This window comes from Eschscholzia californica, unplaced genomic scaffold, assembly GCF_041429995.1.
Source record: "Eschscholzia californica isolate CP2 unplaced genomic scaffold, dmEscCali1.0.p SCAF_5, whole genome shotgun sequence".
Lineage (NCBI taxonomy): Eukaryota > Viridiplantae > Streptophyta > Magnoliopsida > Ranunculales > Papaveraceae > Eschscholzia > Eschscholzia californica.
The window spans coordinates 36,719,758-36,744,265 of NW_028238472.1; the positions used below are offsets into that span (position 1 = coordinate 36,719,758).

General features: G+C 34.8%; 1 protein-coding gene and 1 pseudogene across 3 annotated transcripts; both read left to right on the forward strand.

Moving 5' to 3' along the window:
- The first annotated feature begins 2,746 nt into the window (after positions 1 to 2,746).
- On the forward strand, positions 2,747 to 3,692 carry LOC147538917 (dehydration-responsive element-binding protein 3 pseudogene; annotated as a pseudogene). The gene has a single exon (XR_015225689.1). The product of XR_015225689.1 is annotated as a dehydration-responsive element-binding protein 3 pseudogene (transcript).
- A 15,077-nt stretch (positions 3,693 to 18,769) lies between these two features.
- Positions 18,770 to 23,255, forward strand: LOC147538918 (uncharacterized). 2 transcript variants are annotated; one of them, XM_086643576.1, is made up of 9 exons: positions 18,770 to 19,163; positions 19,497 to 19,573; positions 20,914 to 21,142; positions 21,301 to 21,455; positions 21,576 to 21,621; positions 21,718 to 21,809; positions 21,951 to 22,047; positions 22,586 to 22,642; positions 22,852 to 23,255. In XM_086643576.1, exons 1-9 carry the CDS (start codon positions 19,014 to 19,016, stop codon positions 23,011 to 23,013), a joined length of 1,065 nt encoding a protein of 354 aa, XP_086499702.1. In that variant the 5' UTR covers positions 18,770 to 19,013; the 3' UTR covers positions 23,014 to 23,255. The 2 variants fall into 2 exon arrangements, with proteins under 2 accessions (XP_086499702.1, XP_086499703.1); XM_086643577.1 differs by having other exon boundaries at positions 18,931 to 19,163; positions 19,492 to 19,573.
- The last annotated feature ends 1,253 nt before the right edge of the window (positions 23,256 to 24,508 follow it).

The window sequence follows — 24,508 nt, forward strand, 5'->3', positions numbered from 1 at the left end:
TGTGAGAAAACAAACAGAGAAAATGACACTGTTTGGTTGGACCAAATGCTTTAGAAAAAAAGTAGGAAAATAATCTTATTTTTTTTACCACCAATAGACGGTAAAACTGATTTATAACTCTCACCCTCAACTAACAGTTCTCTCTCCTCTTGTGTCTCTCTCTTCACCTCTCTCTCTCTCCTCCCCTATGTCTGGTCCATTCGCAAATTTTCATTTCTTTCTTCTTCAAAAAAAGTTTTGAAATACCCTGTCTCGACCTCCTTCAACTTAAGCTCACAAATCTCAAAATGTTCTGTCTTTACCCTTCATATATCTCTCGAGGATGAAATGACAAGTACAACTGCAACAACGATAGATGATGATTAGTGGTTTTTATTAGTTAAACTCTCTCAATCTTTTCACTCTGGACGAACCCTAGAGTTGAGTTTGATGTTTAACCAAACAACCCCACACAGAGAGATGACGAATACAGAAGCTGAACAACCTAATTTCATTTTAATCATGCAAAAATTGTATAATTCTTGATGAACCAACCCTTATTGAATAGGACAAATCGAAATAAGAGATGCCACAAAAAAAATTTTAAACAAAAAAGATGACAAAACCTAAAACTACCAAAGAAGCGAGTGGAGGACACATATCCTATGATTTATCATACTAAGTCGCATAGTTATTAAGATTGAAACTTGAAGAGAAGAAGACTTTTAGGATGTGCTCCTCTCTCAATAACTCAATTTGGGGAAGAGAAGAAGACTTTTAGGATGTGCTCCTCTCTCAATAACTCAATTTGGGGAAGAGAATACGACAAGACGAAAATTTAAAAGCACCCTACAAAAACAATACATAACCTTCTAAAAGCACTCCCTTATTTTTCCTAAGTTCCTACTAAACATTTAAACTTGATTTTACATTAGAAAATGATGATTTTATTTCTCATGAAAAAAATAAACTTAATTTTCACATCCAAATCTTTTTCCATCTAACAAATAGAGCCTTGGTGAATCCTTAATATCAATTTTGCCTAAAATATTGAAAATAAGGATGTGGCGTAGTAAAAAACCCAAATGATTGGAACTATTGAAAAGTCACCTGGTCCAAAATATCTAAAAACTTTCCTTTGTATATGAGGCAATTATACAACCATGAGTACAAAACAATAGGAAATGGGACCTATTACTTTTTTCTCTCCATTAAATTGATACTGGAGCCCACCATTACGTAAATGGCCAAAGAAAACTAGACAGCATTGGTAGCTAGAGCAATAAATTAGTGAAATTTATAGAACACCCATACCATTATATCTATATTGGAGTATAAGAGACCAGCGGGGGTATCATTTTAAGAATATACCCTCCTCTCAGTGAGGAAGATTACACTCTCAAAATTTATTTTCAGTTGTTGAGATTATATCTTCTAAATTTATATATATATTTCAAATTTATTTTAAACAGTTAGATCATCCTTCTATATTTATCTTCAACGGATGAGACTATAGGACTGTATGCACGCGAATTTCATATATATATATATATATATATATATATATATATATATATATATATATATATATATATATATATACACGGGCAACGCTTTAAGGAAGTAAGAATATTTTCTGGAATGGAAAGACTTTGTCAAAAATTGGTCGACTTTAATTGATAAATTATGTTTTAATCGTTACAAGGTAACAATCTTGAGTGAAAATTTTGCCTTTTTTCCCGCTTCATCACCATTTTTCTCCACCCTGATAATGGTCACCGACAAACAACCATTGCTGGCAACCTTTAATTTTGTTTCGAATATTTTTTCTCCTTCGCCCACCACCTTCGACCACCATCACCACCATTATTTCTCTCTCTTCCTTCATCTCCCTCTCTCTCTCTCTCTTCTATTCCTCTTCGATTAGAAAACGACATTGGTTTGGGGACTCTCTCTCTCTCTTTCTCTTCTATTCCTCTTCGATTAGAAAACGACATTGGTTTGGGGACTCCCAAAACCAGTGCGAACTAGTTGGGTAAAAATCCCTAACCAGTTCATATTTGTTTTGGGGATTCCCCAAATTTGAGAATTTTTCCAACCAACGTATTAGTTTCCCCCAAACCAATACGATTTTCCGATGATGGGGTTCCCCTTCGCTGTATTAGAGAGAGAGGGGGAGTAGGGTGAGTTGAGAGAAAAAAAGGATAAATAGAGGAGGTGGTGGAAATGGAAGGTAACAAGAATAAAAGAAGTGGTAGTGGTGTCCCAAGTTGGTGGTGGTGGTGGAAGTGGGTGGAGTTGGTGGCAGGAGATGAGGAAGAAAAAAATGCTATGTACCGCGAAATATTACTCTATTCTTTAAAAATTAGTACCGCGAAATATATATTTCTTTTTTTCCAAAATAGGGAACCTAAATGTAGCTGAAAATAGAAGAACTTATCCTATTAATGACAATGGTAGCTGAAAATAGAAAGAACTTATCCATTAATGATTTATTTTTTTTTCCAAAATAGCGGACCTAAATGTAGCTGAAAGTTGTGGTAGGCTCTCTCCCACAAAAATTTGTGTTTGTCATTGTAAGAATAGGGTAATGTTTGTCATGGTGTTTGGCTTTAAACATTGTACTCTTTCTATTTCAACACAAGTTTACTTTCTGTCACTATATTTTGCTTACAAAACCCCCTCACTCTACATCTTTTTCTTTCATTGTCCTCCTTCTTTGTCACTCAACTCTTAAACCCCCCAACTGATCTTCACCACCACCACCACCATCTCTCTCTCTCTCTCTCTCTCTATATATATATATATATATATATATATATATATATATATATATATATATCAGTTCTTTCTATTACCTTCCCTAGGAACAGCACCATTTTGGTTGGTTCCCAGACAGAAACAGAGTAGGATTTGTTTATCCAACCAAGTAAATATCTGGTAACAAATAAGAAAAATGGCAGGACTGCCAAAAAATTCAGACCTAGAAACCAGTTCTAACTCTGTTTCATTATCATCTTCATATAGGTTATTAGCCCGGTCATCTCTGCAAAATTCAGTTTCAAATCCACCACCATTAAGACAGTCAAAATCTGAGACCCCAGAATCAAAAATTAAGAAAAGAATGAAAGATTGTAACAAAGACCCATCATACAGAGGAGTTAGAATGAGAAATTGGGGGAAATGGGTATCTGAAATTCGCGAACCTGGTAAGAAATCAAGAATCTGGCTTGGTACATTTTCAACACCAGAAATGGCAGCTAGAGCTCATGATGTTGCTGCTTTAAGCATTAAAGGTAATTCAGCAATTCTCAATTTCCCTGAACTCATTAAATTTCTTCCTCGTCCTGTTTCTCGATCGCCTCGTGATATTCAAGAAGCAGCATCAAAAGCAGCTGCAATGGAGAAATTTGATTCAACCCTAAATTCATCTTCATTTTCATTATCTTCCAATTCTGAAGAAGAATTAAGTGAGATTGTTGAGTTGCCCCATCTTGGTGAGAGTTATGAATCAGTAAATGAATCACAAAATGATTTCATATTTGATCTAGTTGAAAGTGGGTGGGTTGATTTCCCTCCACCATTTTTACAGAGTTGTGATTATTATAGTGATGATTGTGGTTTTGATTTTGAGATGAGTTATTAGTACCAGATACTATAAGATAATTTTGAAGCTCTGTTTAGGACTAAGAGATAATTTCTTAGGGTTTCATTTCTGGGTTTTGTGTTTGTTTTAAGGCCCTTGATCTTAATCAAGTGTGTTGTACAATACAGACTGTTCTTTATTATAAGTTGGATCTCTCTGTCTCTTTCTCTATCTAAAATGTGATGTTATTCATATAAGTTTTAATTTCAGTTGTTCAATGAGAGACCACAAGACTCCTTAACAGTGACTTCCTATCAAGTGGTTCCCTGTTTCCCCTAATAGTTAATAGGAAAAACTTGTATTTAAAGTTAGCTAGTAATGCAAGTTTGTTAAGAAGTTAGTTATTGAGTTAATTAGAAAGTTACTTGCAAAGTTAGAGCATCTCCGGTGCAAGACTCAATCTTAAAATCCAAAGTCATACTTGAGATTTTAGAGACCTCTCCAATGTAAAACTCAATTGAGATCTTAAGAATTAAGATGATGGGGAAGCAATTAATTTTAAGATGTCTCAATTGGAGACCCTCCAGTATGCCATATAGGAAAGAGAATCTTAATTGAGAATTGACACATAAGTTAATTGGAGTTTTTTTTTTGAGTTTTGCATTAGAGATGTTCTTAGTTAATGTTTCTTCCATAGAAATCTATAAAAGCTAATCATGTATCTCAAATTCAGTAATCAAGAATTCCTTTCTTTCTTCTCTACTTATTTCTAAATTTTGGCATGGTATCAAAGTTTTGAGGTCAAAACTATTTCTAGATAATCTCATAAAAAATAAACTATTTCTAGATATTGAAATCTCATTTATATCGAACATGTAATGAAATAGTTTGATATATTTAAAGTTAAAAAATAACATAAAAACATTAGCTGCATAAAAGGGGAATCGTTTTTTGTTGAAAAGGGAAAGTTGGTGTAGGCACATCATTTAATCTTTTTATACATTTTGAAACGATGACGGCTTTTTCTTCTATTTTGCTTAATATTTAGCTCATGTACAATACCTCAAATAACAACTAATCAAGTACGAAAAAAAGGTCATATAGAGGAAAAGTAAAAAAGCGAAACAATGGCAAAAGGTGAAAGACAAATGTTAGATAAGTGAGATTTGATTTGAGTGACATTTGACTGGAGGAACCAAACGAATTCGGTTTTTACAACCAATGGTTTAGTGGGGGAAAATTCAAAAAGTTGAGAAACTAAATTTGGATGACTAAGATAATTGTGGAGGATAGAAAAGTATAGATGGTTACTAAAGATGAGGGAAGATGAGGGGGATCTTTTTGGAGAATCTATTTTTCAAACTCATTCATTACATATCAAATGTTACCATGACAGTCACACAAACGTGAATATCCAAAGATAAATGTTATTTTGGTGTACCGATTTAAGGAGTTGACTCAATAAGTCACTTAACTAAGAGGGTGTTTGATTTTTGCACTTATTAAGTGATTTTCACTTAATAAGTGCGGGCCGGCAATTTTAGGTTGTTTGATTTTTCACTTAATAAGTGAAGATCACTTGTAAGTGGGATCAAAGTAAGTGCGAAAAAGTAAGCTCCAACTTGGAGCTTACTTTTTCGCACTTACTTTCTAAGTGCTAAAAAAGACATTTTTATCCTTCTCTGAATATAAAAATTATCAATATAATTATAACTAAAAAGAAAATCTTAAACAATTGATAAGTAAAAAAATTTTTCTTACTTTAGCGATGACTAATTTCCTTCTTCACTCGTCCTTCACCTAAGTTTTTCTCCTAAATTTTTTTCACATCTCTTCCTTCATTAATCACCCAAACTCCATGATGCAACGTAGGTTCTTTCTCGTTCATAATTTTTAATTATTTGAGGTTAATATTTTCAACACAAAGTATTCATAAATCGTAATTCTCTTGTATCCAAACTCGCGAGCATAATAAATTAGTATGAAATGTTAATATGTAAATACTTTAAGGTCAAAATAGACAATATCGCATTCTTATGACATTTATAATTAATATGAAAACAAAAATCAAGCACTTAGAAGTGATGGAAAACAAACGCCATAGCACTTACAAATAATATCACTTACTAAGTGATATTCACTTAGTAAGTGCTAGCACTTATAAGTGCTAAAAAATCAAACACCCTCTAAGTTCTCTCTAGTCCTTGACCTCTAGAGTGGAAGACTGAACCTCTTACCGCTCCTACCAAAGGTTGTTGGCTCACTTAAACTAAATTAGTGATGAACTTGTTCTTGCTTTTTATTTTATAGTAAATCAATTAAAACACTTTCGTTCCGAATTAACGAATATAGACTAAAGAATGGAATACTCAATATCTTTTGTATTTCTAACTAATAGTGTCCGTTATCCAGAACGGATGATTCTTAGTTAAATTTCATTATCGATTTGAGATTAGAAAGAGGAATTGAATTCCTTCTCTGTTTTCTGATTTAATAATTCAAAGTCAATACACTTCTTGATTCAAAAAACAAGAATGTCTTTGATTTGGAAATCAGATAAACGAAAAAAAAAATCTAACGATTATAATAAGAAAGTTTTTGTCGAGGTGAGAATGAATTGTTAAACATTTTACACCCCTGTAACAGTACAAACAATTAGATGTATGTCTCACAGGATTTAACAACTTCCTTTCAAGATTGTGGCAGTACTTCACAAGTCTAAAAGCGGGCGAACCTTCTTAAGCTATATGAACACTTTGACTTCTTATGACTTGATCCTCTTGACTCCTGGCTTGTTTTTAAGATAACTCTTGACTTGGATTTGAGATAACTTCTGACTTTTGACTTGGTTTCAAGATAAATCTTGACTTTGATTTTGTCTTCTAGGTACAATTAGATGCTTCAGACTCCAAGTTGTAGATTCAATAGAATGATATTGATTCTAGATTCTAGATACACTAAAATGCGCTTTCAATTCTAGATTCTAGACATGCTAAAAAGCTCTTGCTTTTAGACTCTAGACATACTGGAATGTTCTCGATTCCGTGTTGTAGACATACAAAAAAGTTCTTTTGATTTCATGCTTTTGATTCCATCTTTTGACTTAAGACATATTCGTGACACATGTGTAATGTTTAATGTACTCAGAAGAGAGAGATTGAATGGAATGAGAAAATGGACGCTTGGGTTATATTTATAGCTAGGTTAATGGGTATAAAATAAAGAAGTGCATAACTATTGGACAATTGGTGGCTGTTGTGACTACAGATGTGTCGTTTGGGACGTAACAAGGGTCGACAATGTTCTATTCAGTTGGATTTAAGGCAAAAACACTGAAGCAACGTCGCTCCTTAGATCTGACCGAAATCCCAAGGGTCGTTGTATACAGTTATCTTGAGAGATGCCCGACGCGAAATGCAGCAAGGCCGTCAGATTAGGCACTTTCGAGACCTTCTAGAAGGTGGCCGAAGCGCGTTGAAAGGATGAACGCGAGCCATTCAATCGCCTACGCTAGATGCACCGCGATTTGTCCCTTATGGACATTCAATGCATTATAAATTGGCCCCAAACCAACTATTTTTCTCTGCCATTTATTCCCCAACTTAACGGAATTCTGTTAATTTTAACCTTTTTTTCGTCCAGATTTCAAACTTAAATATCTCATTCACCCATAATCGGGTCTCATTGATTCTTGATTCTAAACTCAAGATCTATACGAGACAACCACACTGACATACCATTGTGTGTTTGAAGACTCAGACTGAGTAGAAAACAAATCCTGTTCCAACAACAAATCGTATAGACTAAGCCAGAAAAATAATATCCTGATATGTAAACGATTAGGATGAAGTTAGTGTCGTTGGCACCGTCAAAATTGAAACAAAATTTTAAAGAATAAATGAAAACAAAGATTAGTGGAAGAAGAAGAAACAAAACTAAGTGAGAGAAAATACAAATCTTTATTGGGGAAATTTGGCCAAAACTCCCTTACAAAGTTGGAGTTTGGTTACAAAGGATCAGTCAATTTTTTTAGTCTTCAGCTCACTGAGTACTTTTTTAATTTGCAACACCTTGCGACAACTTTGTAGCGCCTTGGGACAACTTTACAACTATTTTGCATTAGTTTTAGAGCACCTTGCAACACCTTACAATAACTTTGCAATACCTTGCCACATCTTGCAACAACTTTGTAAAAAATATAGGGTGTTAACCAAACAAAATACAAATATTTGAGTTTTTATCACAAAAATGCAAAATTTGGATTTTTAACAAAAAAAAAAAAGTTTAACTTATAAAAATTAAAATTGGGTCTTCAACCCAATTTAAATCTGCAAAGTGAAAAAAGAAGAATAAAGGAAGAAGTATCGAAAAGATTAAATTAAACTTGTGCAAGAATCAAACTTGCAAACATAACAAAGATCTAGCCGGAAAAGATCACATATTAAATAAAATTTGAGTTTGTTTTTAAGTAGTGAAATACGTTTACCAGTTTCTAATAAAATAATAGAGAAGAAAATGAAGGAGTGATTTTGCAAAAATAGGAAAATTAGGAAATTTTTAAATGAGTGACCCCATTCCATCCCTATAATGCCAGCTACCTAATACTCTTAGGAGAAAATAGAAACTATTTTTCCAAAATATTAGATTTTCAGGTGTTTGTTAAGTTTTTTAGAGAATCCTAAATTTTCACTCACGTGACTGAAAATTCTTTATTTTTCGCAAAATAAGGGAAAGTCTTGACCCACCACCTCCCTAAGACTCTCTTTCCCATCGAAACTATTTCCCATCTTCCATATTTTTCTCAAAAATCTTGACCCTCAACTATTAAACAATCTTCAGCCGAAAACTCAAGTCTTGAGTAATTCGTCTACTTCAGGTAATCTTCTAATTTAATCTTGAACATTCTTTTTTATTAATGTTTCATAGTTATTTTATCAACAGGAAATTGGGCCGGAGACCCAATTTCATGTTTTTTTTTTGTCAAAAAGACAAGTTATCTTTTTGTCCTTTTAGGCCCCATATATAGTTTGGAAATAGTCTTGAAGGACAATTCTAAAAGCACTTCCATTTCTAATGCCGAAATTGCCCTTAGAATCTAAACTTGCAAAGCTTTGCAAACTGGTTTCCATTGCTTTGAAATCTGGTTTAAAGAGCTTTGCAAACTGGTGTGCACTGCTTTGCAATCTGGTTTACAGAGCTTTGCAAACTAGTTTGCACTGCTTTGCAATCTGGTTTGCAGAGCTTTGCAATCTTGTTTGCATTGCTTTGCAATCTGATTTGCCTTGCAATGACTTTGCACACACTTTGCAATCTGGTTTGCAGAACTTTGCAAACTAGTTTGCACTACTTTGCAATTTGATTTGTTTTCCAAAGCTTTGCAATCTGGTTTGCAGAGCTTTGCAAACTGGTTTGCACTCTCGTTTGCAAACTGGTTCGCAAGCTGGTTTGTAATAAGGTCAGTTTCGTCCTTTCCCTATATTAGATTATTTACAAAAATGCCATAGGAAGCTGAAGCCTATAGAAAGTTGATAAATCATTTTTAACCAAAACTCAAATTTTTTAGGGAGTTTTGGCCAAATTTCCTTTTATCAAATGATCAAGCTTTCCACATTCATAAAAGTTTATTTCATTCATTTGGTTGATGTGTTTTAGACCTTCCAAGATATATATATATATAAAATGTTGGCAGTTGATGTGTTTTAAAACATCTTTCACTAGAACAACAAGATCACATGGTCAATAGTTCCTGTGAGAGCCAAAAATGGTCAGTATAGTGTTGGACAATTTCAACTTAAATTGAGTATATATATCTTGGAAGATTTAAACCCATAAGTTAGATTCAAGATGGCCTTGTGATCTTGTTGTGTGTGTCAGAGAGAACTTAAATTGAATATATACATACCATGGAAAGTTTGAACCCATAAGCTAGATTGACAAGTTCAACTTAAACTGAAAATTTATATTTTGGAGTGTTTATGAAATGTGATTTGGTTTTGATAAATGTTTGTTGTTATTAAATCGCAATTAGTTTGTATCTTTGTAATGAATTTTGATGCCTTTGTGAATGTTTTTTTAAATAAAGATGACTTCTCAGTCTGATAGCATGGACTCAAACAAAAAGATCAAGAGACCCACTGTAGTTTAGAGCACTCTCATGGACGATATTTTAGTGAATACTCTTAATGAGAGTTTATTGATTGGGAAAAAATGGAAATCAACAAGTAATGGATGAGATATTCAAAAGAGTTGGAGATACCATTACTATTGAAAACATCAAGGCTCGAATGAAAACATTCAAGAAACATTACTTTACCGCAAGACAAACAATCAATTCTAGCGGATTTGCATTCAATACTGAAAGTTTTCACATTGAGGCTGATGATGACGACTCGTGGAATGCTTATGTAGCGGTAAGGTGTACCAGAGTTGTTATTTTTCATATTTAAAGTATGTTAATTATAAGTTTTTTTTTTTTAATATTCTTCACTTTTGTTTTGTAGGCGCACCCAAATACAAAAGACTTGCGCACTAGGACTTTTCCGTATCAAGAAAAATTAGGAGCAATTATTGAAACAGAACAGGCCACTAGTAGTGGACAAATTGAAGCTGATGATATTGCACCCGAGACTCATGGTTAGCGAGTTATTCTAAAAATTAACTTATAGAGGTTTTGTTATCTTTTCTGAAATTTTCGTATTTACTTCATTTTGGTTTAGGTGAAAGTGCTAATGTGGAGCCACTGAATTTAGATGAAGATGATGGTCTTGGCTCTCCTGCTTCCACTCAACGTGTCCGGTCTGTAACACTAAAACGTAAACGGCGATCAGGATCAGATGAAACAGGTATATTGCTTGCAGAGGCTGCAAATAAACTTGCAGAAGCATGTCAAATTCCTTTACTTAATGGAATTGAAGATGCACTATTGGTCATTCCAAGCTTGGGAGAAGTCGAATTTTAAGATGGTTTGATCTTGTTTTTGGATAAGCCAGAACTTGCACGGTTGTTCTTCGAACTTTCTGAGATAACTCGAAGAACATGACTAAAAACAAAGTTGTCAAAAGAGGGATAGGGGGTTAAGAACTTTATTTATTTATTTCGTTAAATTCGTAGTTGCTTATAAACGCTCTTTGGAAGTGACGACATTTTCATTGGCGATATTTAGTAGGTTATTTCAATAAATTTTGTAATTAAGATAAAGTAGGAAAAGTGTTTGGGTTATCTTTAAGCTTTTGACTAATATGTCTATTTAATTTAATGAAATATCACATTACCAAAAAAAAATTAAAACAAATATCATTTTTTTATGCGCCAAACAAACAAGAGAAAGTAAAAATATGAAAAAAATGGTTTATTTTTCTTTAGTGAACCAAATAAGATAAAATTTGGAAAATATGTCTACTGAATCATTTTCTAAGTGAAAATGTTTCTCGGAGAAATACTTTCTTTCTCTTTTTTCCTTTCCCCGACTTGCAATCAAACACAACCTTAAAAAAATTGGTCATTCTTTTGGGAAAATAAGAAAAAAACTCCAGGTACAAAATTGTGAGTTAAACTTTTTTTGTTTTCCTTTTATTTTTTCCGACCCCACCACCATTCTTTTTCCACTCCAGAAATGATCTCCTACAAAAGATTATTGTAGGCCACCCTTAATTTTTTTCAAATCTTTATCTCGTATCCTTCTCCAACAACAATCGGAGATGAGACAAAAAAATGGGATAAGTTTTGTTGCGACAAATTATTTCGACAAAACCCATAATTTTCTTGTAAGTTTGCTTTACTCTAGAGCTTGTTTACCTAAATCACCAGCCCCAAAATTCCCCCAACAATTTCTTCTCTCCAAAACAAGACCTTTATAAAGTTATCCAAAAATTAAGTGTTTATTTATGTCGGACTCCCCTTTCCACAAATAACAAGTGCCTAGTGGGTTTAAAGGGTATTTCCAAAAACTAATCTAAGATATGTTTCCCTAATGGGTACTATATACTATTATTGCTCTTGGTAGATAGTGAAATATTCTTAAAAGAGTATATTAATGTCAGTGGTCATACTTTAATGATGAAAGTTTCACCCTAAAAGTCTTTCCCAAATAAGCATTACTGTCCATTCACCAAAAGAACAGCTAGAGAACTCAAAGATAGTAGAAGTCATAATGTGTGGAATCCAAACCCTGATTCTTTCCAAAACAAAACTACTAGGGACAAACTCTAGTATGGAGTGGGTACTTCCAAAACATCAAATCACACAAAAAGTTCAAATTGCAGGGAGGGGAAGAAAAATGTTCCCTAATTATGATAAAGTTACAAATGCTGATAATGCCCCACCCTTTTTACCAAAGAATATCAAAGATTCACTTGCATCATATCAAAATTCTTAATTCAAATAATTAATAATATTAGTGTTTGTAACTACTTGCAATCCCTGTCTCTAAGGCAATTTTATTAATCTAATGTTTTACATTAGCAATTCTAAATGGATTAACAGACTACAGTGAGAACCATGGCACAAAGATGATGGTGTAGGAAAGACAATTTGTAAAGAAACTACTTAAATAAATGTTATGCATCAAACATTTATAGTTGTCTTCTACTGGTTCTCATCGTCGGAAAAGTGTTTAATTACCAATTTCCTTAAATATATCACTTTCTATATATCGAAGCATACTCACATTCAATCATTTATCGCCCATCTGATTTCCCAACAATTCCTTAGCAATGGGTAAAATGCTCTATCGACACTATACCAGTTGCAAGAGATACTAGTATTCATGCAAAAATTAGTAGTAAATAAAATAATTCATAAAATGTATGTCTTCTTATTTCCGCTATTTTCTAGCAAGGTCATATATTCTTTTGAATCGAGAGAAGATCTTACTATAGCCTATGTCAAAAACATGTTTTCAAGTTGATCCTTGAGTTAGAACATGTGACCTAAATTCATTCGGATAAAACTCAGTAAGACCAATCAATTTCTTCTTTACCAAAATAGAATGAGTGATGTGGTCTCTCGAAGAAAATATAGAAGATCTAGATAATAGCTGTAACTAAAAACGAAGCTTAAAAGAACTTAAAAATAAGAATAATAATGAAGAGACTGATTCAATATTCCAAACTGCTTAAACACAAGAACAAGATCACTGCATTATATAGGGGGCTACAAGCTAGGGGTTTTCTAGTGGGACAGGGACTCTATTTCCATGTTCTACTAAACTTCTAAGTACTAATCCTAACTGAACTTAAATTACAGATGAGTAACAACTCCTAAAACTGACTAAAATGCCCATGTGTCAGCTTAAGGAGGGCAGCTTGATACTTAAGAAAACCTTAATCACTAAAAATGAAAATTTCTCAACACAAGCCAGATAGTATCTAACTTCATTCGAAAATGAGAACTAGATCCATCTGAATATGTATGGTGAAAACCTGTACATCGTGAAGTCCCTTGGATCAGTCCATACGCGGCTTAAGGTGGTATCAAAGTAGTAACTGCACCATATGTGTTAACAACGTCGACATAGTAGAATGGGGAAGAGGACAATACTGTAGAGGTGTCGTCAGTGGGCAAGGTTCACGTGAGCGGAAAATAGTGTGGTCAAAGGGTCCCAGGAGTATCGAGTGAGTAGAAGCCGAGCGGCGCGACGGGTGGTGAGTATATGTGGGTGGTTGGATTATGGGTGAGTCTGTTGGGTGGCTATAGACTAACGGGATTAGGGCTTTTAGCAAAACAGGAAGAGGGAAGTTGGTGGTGTCCATAGTAGTTGGGTTAGGTGGTTGTGTGGGTGTCTATAGACGCAGTGTAGGGGTAAGTGCAAGTGTCTTCATGGGGAGGAACTTTTAATTGAACTGACCACTTTTGTTATATACACTCATAGGAAAGGCAAATTTTGTTCAAAACAAAGACTCCAGTATCGTGGTGGATGGTTACGGTCACGTTTGTTATGGTTCCAGCTAGGGTGTAAAAGGGGGTCAACAGTTAACCGAAAGCAACTATGGTGTTCTCCTGTTAGGATAATCCCACATTAGTTGTGGAAGGGGCAGAGGGTGTGTTAATAAGTGTGGGAGAAGCCTTACCTCTTGAGCTAGCTTTTGGGGTAAGGCCCAAAACCACTCAACACTAGTATCAAAGCCCGGGTAATAATAAGTCTCAGCCTAATAACTATTGAAATTAAGAGCTAATGTGTGAGGGGGAGATTGTTAGGATAATCCCACATTGGTTGTGGAAGGGGCAGGATGTGTGTTAATGGGTGTGGGAGAAGTCTTACCTCTCTAGCAAGCTTTTGGGGTGAGAGAGACCTAATACCACCCAACATCTCCGTCGGTTGGAGATTAACTTTGTAACCTTAGCCTCCGTTTCTTTATAGTTCGACTAAGTGACTTCGTAACCTTAACGTACTTTCTTTCGTCCTTTCTCAGGTCTAACCTTCGCCACTTCAAACGGGCGCTTCGCCCCCATTGTGTTTGTTGAATTGGAAAGAACGAGACGGAAGGGATGAAAGACAAAGAAAGGGATCAGAGGGCTTTATGATCGGAGAAAAAGAAGGGGCGCGGTTGGTATGTCACTGGACCCTATGGAGTAAGGGGGGAAACCCGTAGGAAGGGGAGACTCCCCGCCGAATTCACATCAAAAATCGCCAACATGAACACAAATGAAATCTTGAATTGCTTATAGAAAGAAAATGAACCACTTTTATTCTCGGAGAGGAGGTATATGAAGAATGGCTTTTCGGTCCCTTTCGTCCAGTGGTTAGGACGTCGTCTTTTCATGTCGAGAACACGCGTTCGATTCTCGTAACGGATAGGTACTCCTTCGCGGGGGCGGTACGAGAGTTTCCTTTTTATTGAATCACGAGGCCATGCATGTGCACAATTTGATAAGTAGGCCTCAACTCCTTGATAACCTCTTTAAGAGCACCTCCAATGTAAAATTCAAAAAGAAAATTCCAATTGACTCAGGTATCAAGTCTTAGTTAAGATTTTTTTTCTTATATGGCTAAAGGTGAGTGTTCTCATTCGAGTCCTTTTCAATGCAACACTAAAAAAAAATCCAATAGTTACACATGTCACACATATATTTAATAGGAAAAAGTAGTTGAGAGATAAAATTTTTATATTTGTCTTAAAATTAAATTTGATGACTGTGATACTTGAGATACTCACAAGAGATCCAAATAATAGAGTTTGTAATTGAGACATCTTAAAATAAATGTTTCCACATCATCTCAAGATCTCAATTGAGTTTTGCATTGGAGAGATTTACAAAAATAAATAAACTCTATTGTCTTAAGTGACACTTAAGGTTTAAGATTGAGTCTTCAATTGAAGATACTCTAAGATTTAAACATATTTAGATAAGTTTCCAATAATATTATCTTATTAGATAAAGCGTTTATGGAACTTCTTGATTTCTTCCCGTCGTTGTTTAATATTCACGAACTCTGATGAGAAAGATTCGTCTTAAATGATTCTTATAACCCAAATTATTTAGATTCATAAGATATCATTTATTCCGAGCTTAGATCGAAAAAGTTCTAAACACAACTGCACCCTCCTGTCTTGTCTTTTTGGTTGTAAGATGAGTTAAGATAGGAAGACCTTTGAATTCCAACCCGAGGAAATCTGATATTCAAGTGGGAAGGAGAGAGGGGAAAAGGAGCATATGAACAAGAGAGAAAAATAGTGGTGATTTGCGGTGATCAGGGTCCTGGATGGGCTAGTTCAAACATGACGCCCGTACTGGGCCGCCCACCACAAAGGGCCCATTTAGTTCTTTAGATATTGTCTAGTTAAACGTATTTAGGAAAGAAGAGTAACTATACTATAGTGGTCTAATATTAGCTTAGCTTTTTTTTTTGTTGAAAGCTAATATTAGCTTAGCTAGTAAGTGTTTTGATTTGTGCATAGTACGTCCTGGATTCAACTCCTATTTAAAACATTTTTTTAATTTTTTTTGTAAGTTGTAGCACCCAACTCTCTCACTCTCTCTAGACTTATTCCACTTCCAAATCTCTATGTAATCTTTTTCTCTTAACACCTTTTCTCTGTCAATCTATCTTTCCAAACCTTAACTTCATATTATGTGAAAAAGAAAATGGAAGATCCAATTTTTGTAAAATCTTATATAAATTAGGGGACTTTTATTTGGTTAAAACAATTAAAGAGCAACACCATTCACTTGGATTTATCAATGACTTATATAAGGTTTTTACAAGTAATTATTTTAAATTTGTACTTATTAATTCTTATGTAAAATGTTCTTCACATCGGATATGTATAAAAGAGACCCAATTGAAATTATGCACTGGGGTTCCAAAATTGTAACCCACGACCCTGACGGTGATGGTGGCGGAGCTTAGGAGAAAATTGTGGTGATTGGTGTGGTTGTGGCAACCGACGGTTTTTGCGGGTGGCCATTGTGACCACAAAAAGGATGAACGTGAGAGAGAGAGACGAGCTACAAAACAACTAATTTGTATTGTTTATATCTTTAAAACTAGCTAATGAAGTTAAATTAGATTTACTATAATTTAAAGTCTCTTGCGCCCGTAAAGAAATCTTCCTTGCCCTCTGGCAACTCCTGTGAACGGTCCAAAGAAATTGAAACCTCCTTACAAAATTCTTAGTTACACTAACAAGTCTTTATATGTTTTTTTTTTGTTGAGAAACAAGTCTTTATATGTTGAACAATAGAAAAACTGACGACACTTTCTTGAAATGAGATTCATGAGGTTTACAAAACCAAACAAGTCGTCTTGGGGTACATTTGATGTATCAATAGGATGTCAACACGTATAGTGTAGGCCACGATTCAATTTCTGGTGGTGAATTTCTTACTCTATTACTTAAGCCACATGAATGGTTGAAAATACAAGTTTGAACTATCAAAGTTTTTTTTAATTTTCAGATCCCCTACTTAGAACTCTTTCAATTTAATTATAAATTCAAAGTGATTTTGTTCACCTAAAATAGTGAAGTCTCCTTGATGACACTCTCAACCCCACCAAAATCTTTCTCTCTCTCTCTCTTGAGAAAAAAAAGTAGGTAATTGGAAATCAGGATCACTCTTGAAGGAGTTTGTGTCACATAAACTAGTATGGTAGTTGGATAACCTGCCTATTTAATCATTTTAAACTTGAAGGTTAGTTGATAATTTTCATGTTGAAGGTTTTGGGCTTGTCTACGGCTTTTAAGTGATTTAGGTATCTAATTATGTTCTTTATTAAGTGGGTTGAGAAATTTAGGGTCAAACATAATTTTGTTATTCTTTCAAGTCAAACATTAAATCTAGGTAGAGGATTTGATATGAGCTAGTGGAAGCATGAGACATAAAATTTAGATAAACTATAGCCTAATTATAGATTTATACAACAAAAGCACCATAAAACTTTTAGAGGACAAAATTTGACTATGTAAGATGTTAATTGACTTCTACTACACATAAATTTGATTAGATAAGATGTAAAATATTGATAGTTGTATAGTTTAAATTGACCATCCTCGGTTACTAATCTGGCTCTAGGTCATATTAGCTATGAGTTCAAACGTAAACATTTGAATCTCGTTACAACGGAAAACTAATCGAGAAAGTCTTGATACATTGCTGAACTGATTAATTAAGTCGTTTCAATTAAAAAATGACTGGTTAAGTCCACTTTAGTTTCAGTGAAGCATTATATCTCTCGGTAGAAGAAATTGAAATTTTGATATCTTATCAAGACTTCACGTTTGAGAGAGAGTTCAGTATTACCCAATGCAATATAGAAATAATCATTAGATGTCCTAAACTATGGCCAGAGGCAGAACGGCGTGTAGCCCAAGGGGCCATGACCCTTCTTATTGGCCCACCCTACCCCTCACACATCCAACACAATACTAAAGTGATTCAAGCTCACAAAATATCTGACACCTAAATCAAACCTAAACGTAGTGTGTAGTTTGTTCCTTTTACCTGACATATGATTAGTTTTCGTTATTTATCGAAAACTTTATATAATCTTGATCTAATCCGAACAAATCTCGACATCTAACACGACCCGCATCAGATATTGATCTTTGGTATATTTGTTGTTGGAAGCGTAGTAAAACTTTTGTAATTAATATTTGGGAGATTTTATAGGGCCCCCTCATTTTTGTTAAAAGGCCTCCCCATACTCATAATTTAGCAAGTAAAATGGTTCATGGGGAGGCCTTTTAACAAAATTGGGGAGGCCTTATAAAACTTCCCTTAATATTTCAGCGTGATTCGACTTGATTTTTTCATCCAGGATTTTTAATGAAATATTGAGAAATTACACTTCCAACAAGCACGCCATGACAAGTCACATCAAACGTCGAAATTTGGTTGAAGTGATCGAATTTTATATTTTTTTGGTAGTATTTTATTATAACTTAGAATTTTTCGGCCCCCGTCAAACAAAATTTTTTGTTACCTCCCTTGCCATTACAAAAATAATCATTTTAACTCCTAAACTACGGCCAATTATCTTCTAACGAGTATTATGTTTAGCCAAATTTCAGCAGGAAATAAGTGACTTAGTTGCACGACACCATCATGTACTCACTTCATTTCCCTCCAAATGGGCCTAATCCATTATGCATCATCTTTACCTTCTCATTATCCTCATAAATTAAATATCTCAATTTACAATTTTCTCCTTTTGATAGTTTGTGTTTTCTAGACAACCCTTTTATTAAATCGTTAATAGATATAATCATATTTTAATGGTTTTTTAAAGTGACGAATCAAACTGAGATAGTAACTGTTTTTTCGCAATAACAACAACCATAAACAAAGCACAATTCTGAGTGGAGTTTTATTTGGAAAAAAATATAATGAGGAACCTCTTCTACATTTTCTCTTACGATTCAATTTGTTTATAGTTGTTTTTTTCTTTTCGCGAGCCCTTTTTAAAATTGACTTTGTTGTTAAACTTGTAATTACTTGTTGTTGAACAAACTTTACCATTCTACAACAGGCGTGGTCTATCATGAATCATTAATTATAACAGATGTTCTTTCTGCTATAACAAATAATTGTAAATGAAACACCGCGCTATACTTTTAATTGTTTTAACTACGGTCGTAAACACTTGGTTATCCAAGTGACAATGTTGTCTTCTGAAACCCTGGAGATCTTCGATTCTCTCCCAAAAGAGGTGGAATCCATAGTTGTTTACTAGTATAAAGGTAGGTGGAGCCGTGGAGGACCTCTGTCCTTTTCTCTCCCGTTCAAAATAACGTTCCGAACTTCCAAGAAAAGAAAAATAACGTTCCGAAATAATTAATTAAGAAATCTGAAAATAACCGTTACATTCTAAAAGTATCATTGTTTTCCTCGTCTATTTAATACATTCAAATTTCCTCTTTCTCATTGTCACAGTTTCCAAGAATACCCAAAAACTGAAACAGAAAAAACTCTCACTTGAAGCCTTTTCTTCTCGCTTTAGAGAGAGAAAATGGAAGTTGCAGTAGGTTATGGAGTATTTGCTGTTGGTTTAGACGAATCTTATCGACATCTACCTTCATTATACTTAGGGTTACTATCAATTTGGTTCGTTTCTGCTATTTCATGGACGATTAATACATGGAAAAATCGTCATTTTCAGGTTATCATCGCTATCAGTCTATATCCTCCCCCTTTTCAATTTCACTTAAATCTTCAATTTTGGGTTCTAGGGTTTTTCTCCCTTTTCATTGAAATTAGTGTTTTATTTAGTAGATTGAGCTCCGCAATCCACTCTGTGGTACTTTAGTTTCTTCCTAATTGCTGAATAATGTTGAAAACTCAGTATGCATGCTTAAAGATTATAAATTTTAACTTCAGTTTATGTTTCTGGGGAGGAGTAATTTTCTGATTTTGTAATGTTTAGAGAGAGAGAAAGAACAATGAAGAAGAAAGAGAAGTATTTTGACTGATCATCTATTTGTTGCTAGTTCAGACGAACAACTTGCAGTGGACACTCACTTCTGTTCCAGTTATTAAAGCTTTACAACTTGCTCTATCTTTTCTCTTCTGGTAAATTCCATTTCTTGATGAAAAAACTAAGTTATTTTGTGTTTCTTAATGTGAATGGTCTTCAATTAGTTTAATTTGTTGACTGTTTTCGCCTTATGGGGTTTGTGGGTTGCAGCAAATTCTGCAGTTTCATGTCTATCTAATCATTTATGTTTCATTTATGTTTCATTTATATCCCCTGTGTGTTGGGATTAAATAGTTTTGATGTTGTTTTTGCATTTATATGATATGGTTTGTTGGTTGAACTAAATAGTTAGTTACGCACGAATTAGGTCTGAAGTATGAACATGTAATAGGTGGGTCAGCACACTAAAGCCTCTCTCTTCTGGATAGCAAATATGAAACCTTGTTAATGAGATTTATGGTCCTCAATGGAAACCAATTTGGCAATGGAAAGCGGTCTCAATTTGTTATTCAGGAAAGGTTATAGGTCTCGAAAGAAGGGTATAGACTTATAACTTATTCATCAAATTGCCTGTGTAACACGATTTATTTAATCGGATTTGGATTGATAGAAAATTGGAATTTTCATGTACTTTGGTATTCTAAAGTTTTGGATAATGAGAGGATCATGATAAGCCTCACTAGCTACTCAACATTTTTCTTGGTTCATGGTGAAACAGAGAGATAAATTGGATCATGTTGCTTATTGAGGATTTAGTTTAATCATTGTCATGGGAAAAAGATGGTTCACTTGGATCTCTGGCTGATACAGAGCGAGACAGAGAGAACGGATCCCAAAACATGCTTATGTACATAATCAGGATTTTCACGTGAGTTAGTGGTTCATGTGATGTAAGTAGAAACATTTCCTACGATCATGTCCGCCATAACCTCTTTAAGGAGGTTGACTACATCATTGGGCCTAGTATTCCAATGATTTTCCGTGAGGATGATCTATTTATTAGCATTATCCCAAATCGCATGGGCATTATAATTGGTTAAGTAGGTAAATCTTGAGCAATGTTTTTCTTGCAAGCCGGTTTTCAAGGAGAGTTAGACCTAATGGGCTGTAACATGGTATCATAGCTAGTGTTCTAGGTACGGCTTGAGACTTCAAAGCTTAACATTACGTCTAGAGAAGTCCCGAGTAACTACAGCCGTGGCGTTGAGGGGATGTATTAGCATTATGCCACATGGCCTGTGCATTAGAATCTGTGAGTTGATAAATCATGGGCAATCCTTTTCTTGCAAGCTGGGGTTGTATGAGAATTAGGCCAAACGGGCTCTATTAATATTTACCCTACCAAATAATCCTTGCGAAATTTTTGGGGAAAACATAAACTGTCCTTTTTCATTATTTCAATGTTCTCCAATTTTATAAATTTTTTTCATTACAGGTACTCATGCTTTAATCTTCGGGTATGTTCTCTGTGGATGTCATTTGGGGTGTATGTAACTGGAGTGCTCTTTCAAACTGCTTCATTCGTGTCCTTTTTGCTTATTTCACATGGTTACTGTATCATGTGTGAACGTCTTTCGCTTCCTGAGCGCCGTACTACAGCTGCACTTGGCTGTTTTTTCTACTTAACTCTTATTGGTTACAGAGCTTCAGTACCTTATTTCACAGTGAGTCTCCTCGATTTCTTTACACCAAACAGTGTTAAAATTTGTAATTTGAATATGCAAACTAAACTATTGATGTATCTCATAATCTATTTGAACTTCGACATGGAGATTAAAACTTACACAAAGATAATCTTATCCTTCTGCTGGCTCTATTTCAGGTTCTTCTTGGGCTCAACTATTTTATATCGTTTTATATGATCTTCCACTATATATCACAAAATCTTTTGCAATTGCGCGAACAACTGACACTCATAGAAGATGAGGATATTCATGCCATGCAACAAGCAGTGCATACAAAATATGCTATGTTGAAGTATGTTAGATTTATTTAATCCTTTTTTCTAGTCATTTCTACTTGCACTAATAGAGAACATTTGAAGAGTATTCATGGTTGATCCTTGTGTATTCATGATCTTGCTTCTCCCATATTCAGGAAGTTCCAAGGTGCCATGCAGATAGCAGCTTTGGCAGAGACTATGGTAGAACCTCTTCTGATTTCTCGTCAAAACTAATTATAATCATTATAAGCTACTTGAGAAAATAGACATGAAACACTTGTGCATTTTGATGTGCAGATTTACATTAGTATGGATGATGCGTCAGAGGACTATTGGCTCCGCTTGTTAGTCCGAGAATGGGCTCAATTCTGCATCTACTTGTACATCGGGTATGTATCTATATTTGCATTTTAGGATCCTCAAAATACTTGAAAGGATTTACTTTATCACGAGGCCTGACCAATTCAACCTGCTTGTTTTGTAATTTATGATGTTCGGAATTTGAAGTCTTGATTGGTTCTACTTTCCAGATGGACTTTCAGATCACAAGAATTGTCACCACATTTCTCTGTTATGCCTGCCGTGAAGACTAAAGGAGAAAGAGCAGTTCCTCCCATATACAGTATTGTGAGATTCCTATTCTTCACATTAAGCCACTTTCCTAAATTACACATTTTAAGTATATATAGTACAAATATACCTATTTATTTTTAGAAAGAGAGCCTGGGTGCTTGATTTTATCTATCTTGTGCATCCATAACACTATAGAGGATAAATTCTTACATTCACCTGTCTGGGGACGACTTAAATTGTTAAACAACTCGTGATAATTCATATCGAATGAACTTCTACAAATGTTGTTTGAAGGTGATGTCACGGCTCTAAAGTAAACTTGGGTATTTGCTCATTTAAATAAGTATATATAGACTAAATACATAGTTTATGTTTAGATGATTGACTCTTCCTAGTAAGACTCTTCCCTCTGCTATTCACCTCCAAGTCCCTCGCGACCTTGTTCTAGCAATGAAATAAAATTTGATCAGAAAGACTCAGGTTAATAAAACGTGAAGCTTATGTTTAGGTTTCTCGAGCTGCCTTATGAGTAACAAATAGACCTTTATATTAGATTAATGATGCCTTACTAATGCTAAATGTTGTTATTCAGGAAATGGGTGCTGCTGATTTCAAAGATTTGACTTCTCATAAATGGCATATCGGGGTGGTAAGTAGCAGAAATTCAACACTATTCGTGTTTCATATATCATTTCAGTGTTTCTGAAACTACCACGCTCCTTGTAGAACAAATTTAATTTTTCAAAACAGCCAAACAAAAAAAACTCTTTTTTCGTAATTCTGCTTCAGTTATTGTGTTCCAATGCTTTACGGAAATCACTTGATATTGGTACTAAGATGCCGAGTATATCTCTGCAGGCAACAACTCCTACTGGTACAGGCAACTGCTCTGGGTCGATCCTAGTTATAGTTCAGCATCCCCGTTCACATAGAAGTGTTTCAGGAAGATCCACTTCTTCCAGCGTGGATATAACAGCCAAAGAAACATCTTGTAATGCAGATATTGGCAGAGATTCATGAAACCGAAACATTCAAACAGGATTTCTATCTTCAATTTGCTCTTTTATCAGGATCAAGGCACCCTCTTCGACAGGGAAACTCTCTCTGAGTGGTGAAACATTTCCATCTCTCCTGCATCTTTTGCATGCAGTGACTGCAGAGTTAAAAGGTTGATCTCGCCGGAGTTTGAATCTCTGTAACCCATCTTTTGCCAACATGTGAATATTTACAAACCAGCTAAATATATATATTTATTCTACTCAGGTTGCTTACTGTCTGTAGATTAATCTTACTGTTATCGTTTATTTAAGAAAAATCTCATTACCAGCCACGTCGTGTCTTTAGGGCTCAACTGGGGTTAGCTAGTTTTCTCAAAGCATGGAAAAACCTGTGTACACGCCGAAACCTGCCCGAAAGGCCTGTAACCCCATGTCTGGAAGGGTCTTCTCAAGTGTAATTCTCTTGAACGTTCCTGGTCGCACTATCGGCTACTGTTTAGCTCTGATTCATTTCTACAATGTGCATGAGCTTTCTGGCTCATATAATCATCTCATGGCACCCACAGAAAGGGAGAATCATTGGCGGCCCTTAAATGATTTTCTAACTTGCTAGCCCTCACAAAGCATGAATTAAGCAGGCGCTGGGCAACAAATAACCCGGACGTTGGGCCACTAAACTGGGTTTCGTTTTACACATTGATTAGATGTTTTTTTCTTTGGGAAATTTAATTGCACTCACCATTTTTTTTTGTTGGAAATTGACTACGATAATACGATAGTCATCCACCTCTTCTGGGGATCGAACCTGGGACCTCCAAAGATTTTTGGAGTATATGTCAACACTTAAGCCACTTGGACAACTAAGTGCCGACCCTCAATCCTCATCATTTTTGTTATATGCAGTTGTGTCTCCTTTTAATTTAAACAAAAAAATATTTTCGATTTGAATATGTATAACAAATATATTAAATACAAAATGGCGGTTTGGGCAAAGTAATTTAGTCTAAGTGGCAAAGAAGCCACCAGAATGTAACAATGGCAAAATAATTTTAAAAAGTATACTTCCGCCGCTAGAGACTCCCACTTGAACCGCATGTGAGAGAAACTCTTGTTTCTCTCTCCACGTGACTAAACATGTGAGATGAGACAGAAACTCTTGTTTCTCTCACATGCGGTGCAAGTGGGAGTCCCTAGAGGCGGGTTGTGTAGCCTTGTTGAAATAATTTAGTCTAATTGTAGTTTAAGGCACCTAATTAGCAGTTTCCGTCGAATCTTTTTTCACCTACGCGAGTGATGTCCACATTTTTCTAATAATGTCAAAAGTGCCCTTTTCTGTTTGCTCGTTCCAAACTATTGGTTGTTGTCTACAACTGTTGTGTTCTTGAAAATCAGATATGTTCTAAGTATTTAGTACAAACGGTTGTTTGCTCGTTGCAAATTGTTGTTGTTTTACAAAATCAGATACGTTCAGAGTTAAATGATGTTTTTTATCTGTTTTGATCTTGTTTGATGATGTG

Bases quoted from the DNA above. Each gene is read 5' to 3' on its own strand.
- LOC147538918 (XM_086643576.1), top strand. From the start codon at position 19,014: ATGGAAGTTGCAGTAGGTTATGGAGTATTTGCTGTTGGTTTAGACGAA. The intron at 21,456-21,575 runs GTATGTTAGATT...TCCCATATTCAG, and splicing joins ACAAAATATGCTATGTTGAA to GAAGTTCCAAGGTGCCATGC. The intron at 21,810-21,950 runs GTATGTATCTAT...TCTACTTTCCAG, and splicing joins TGCATCTACTTGTACATCGG to ATGGACTTTCAGATCACAAG.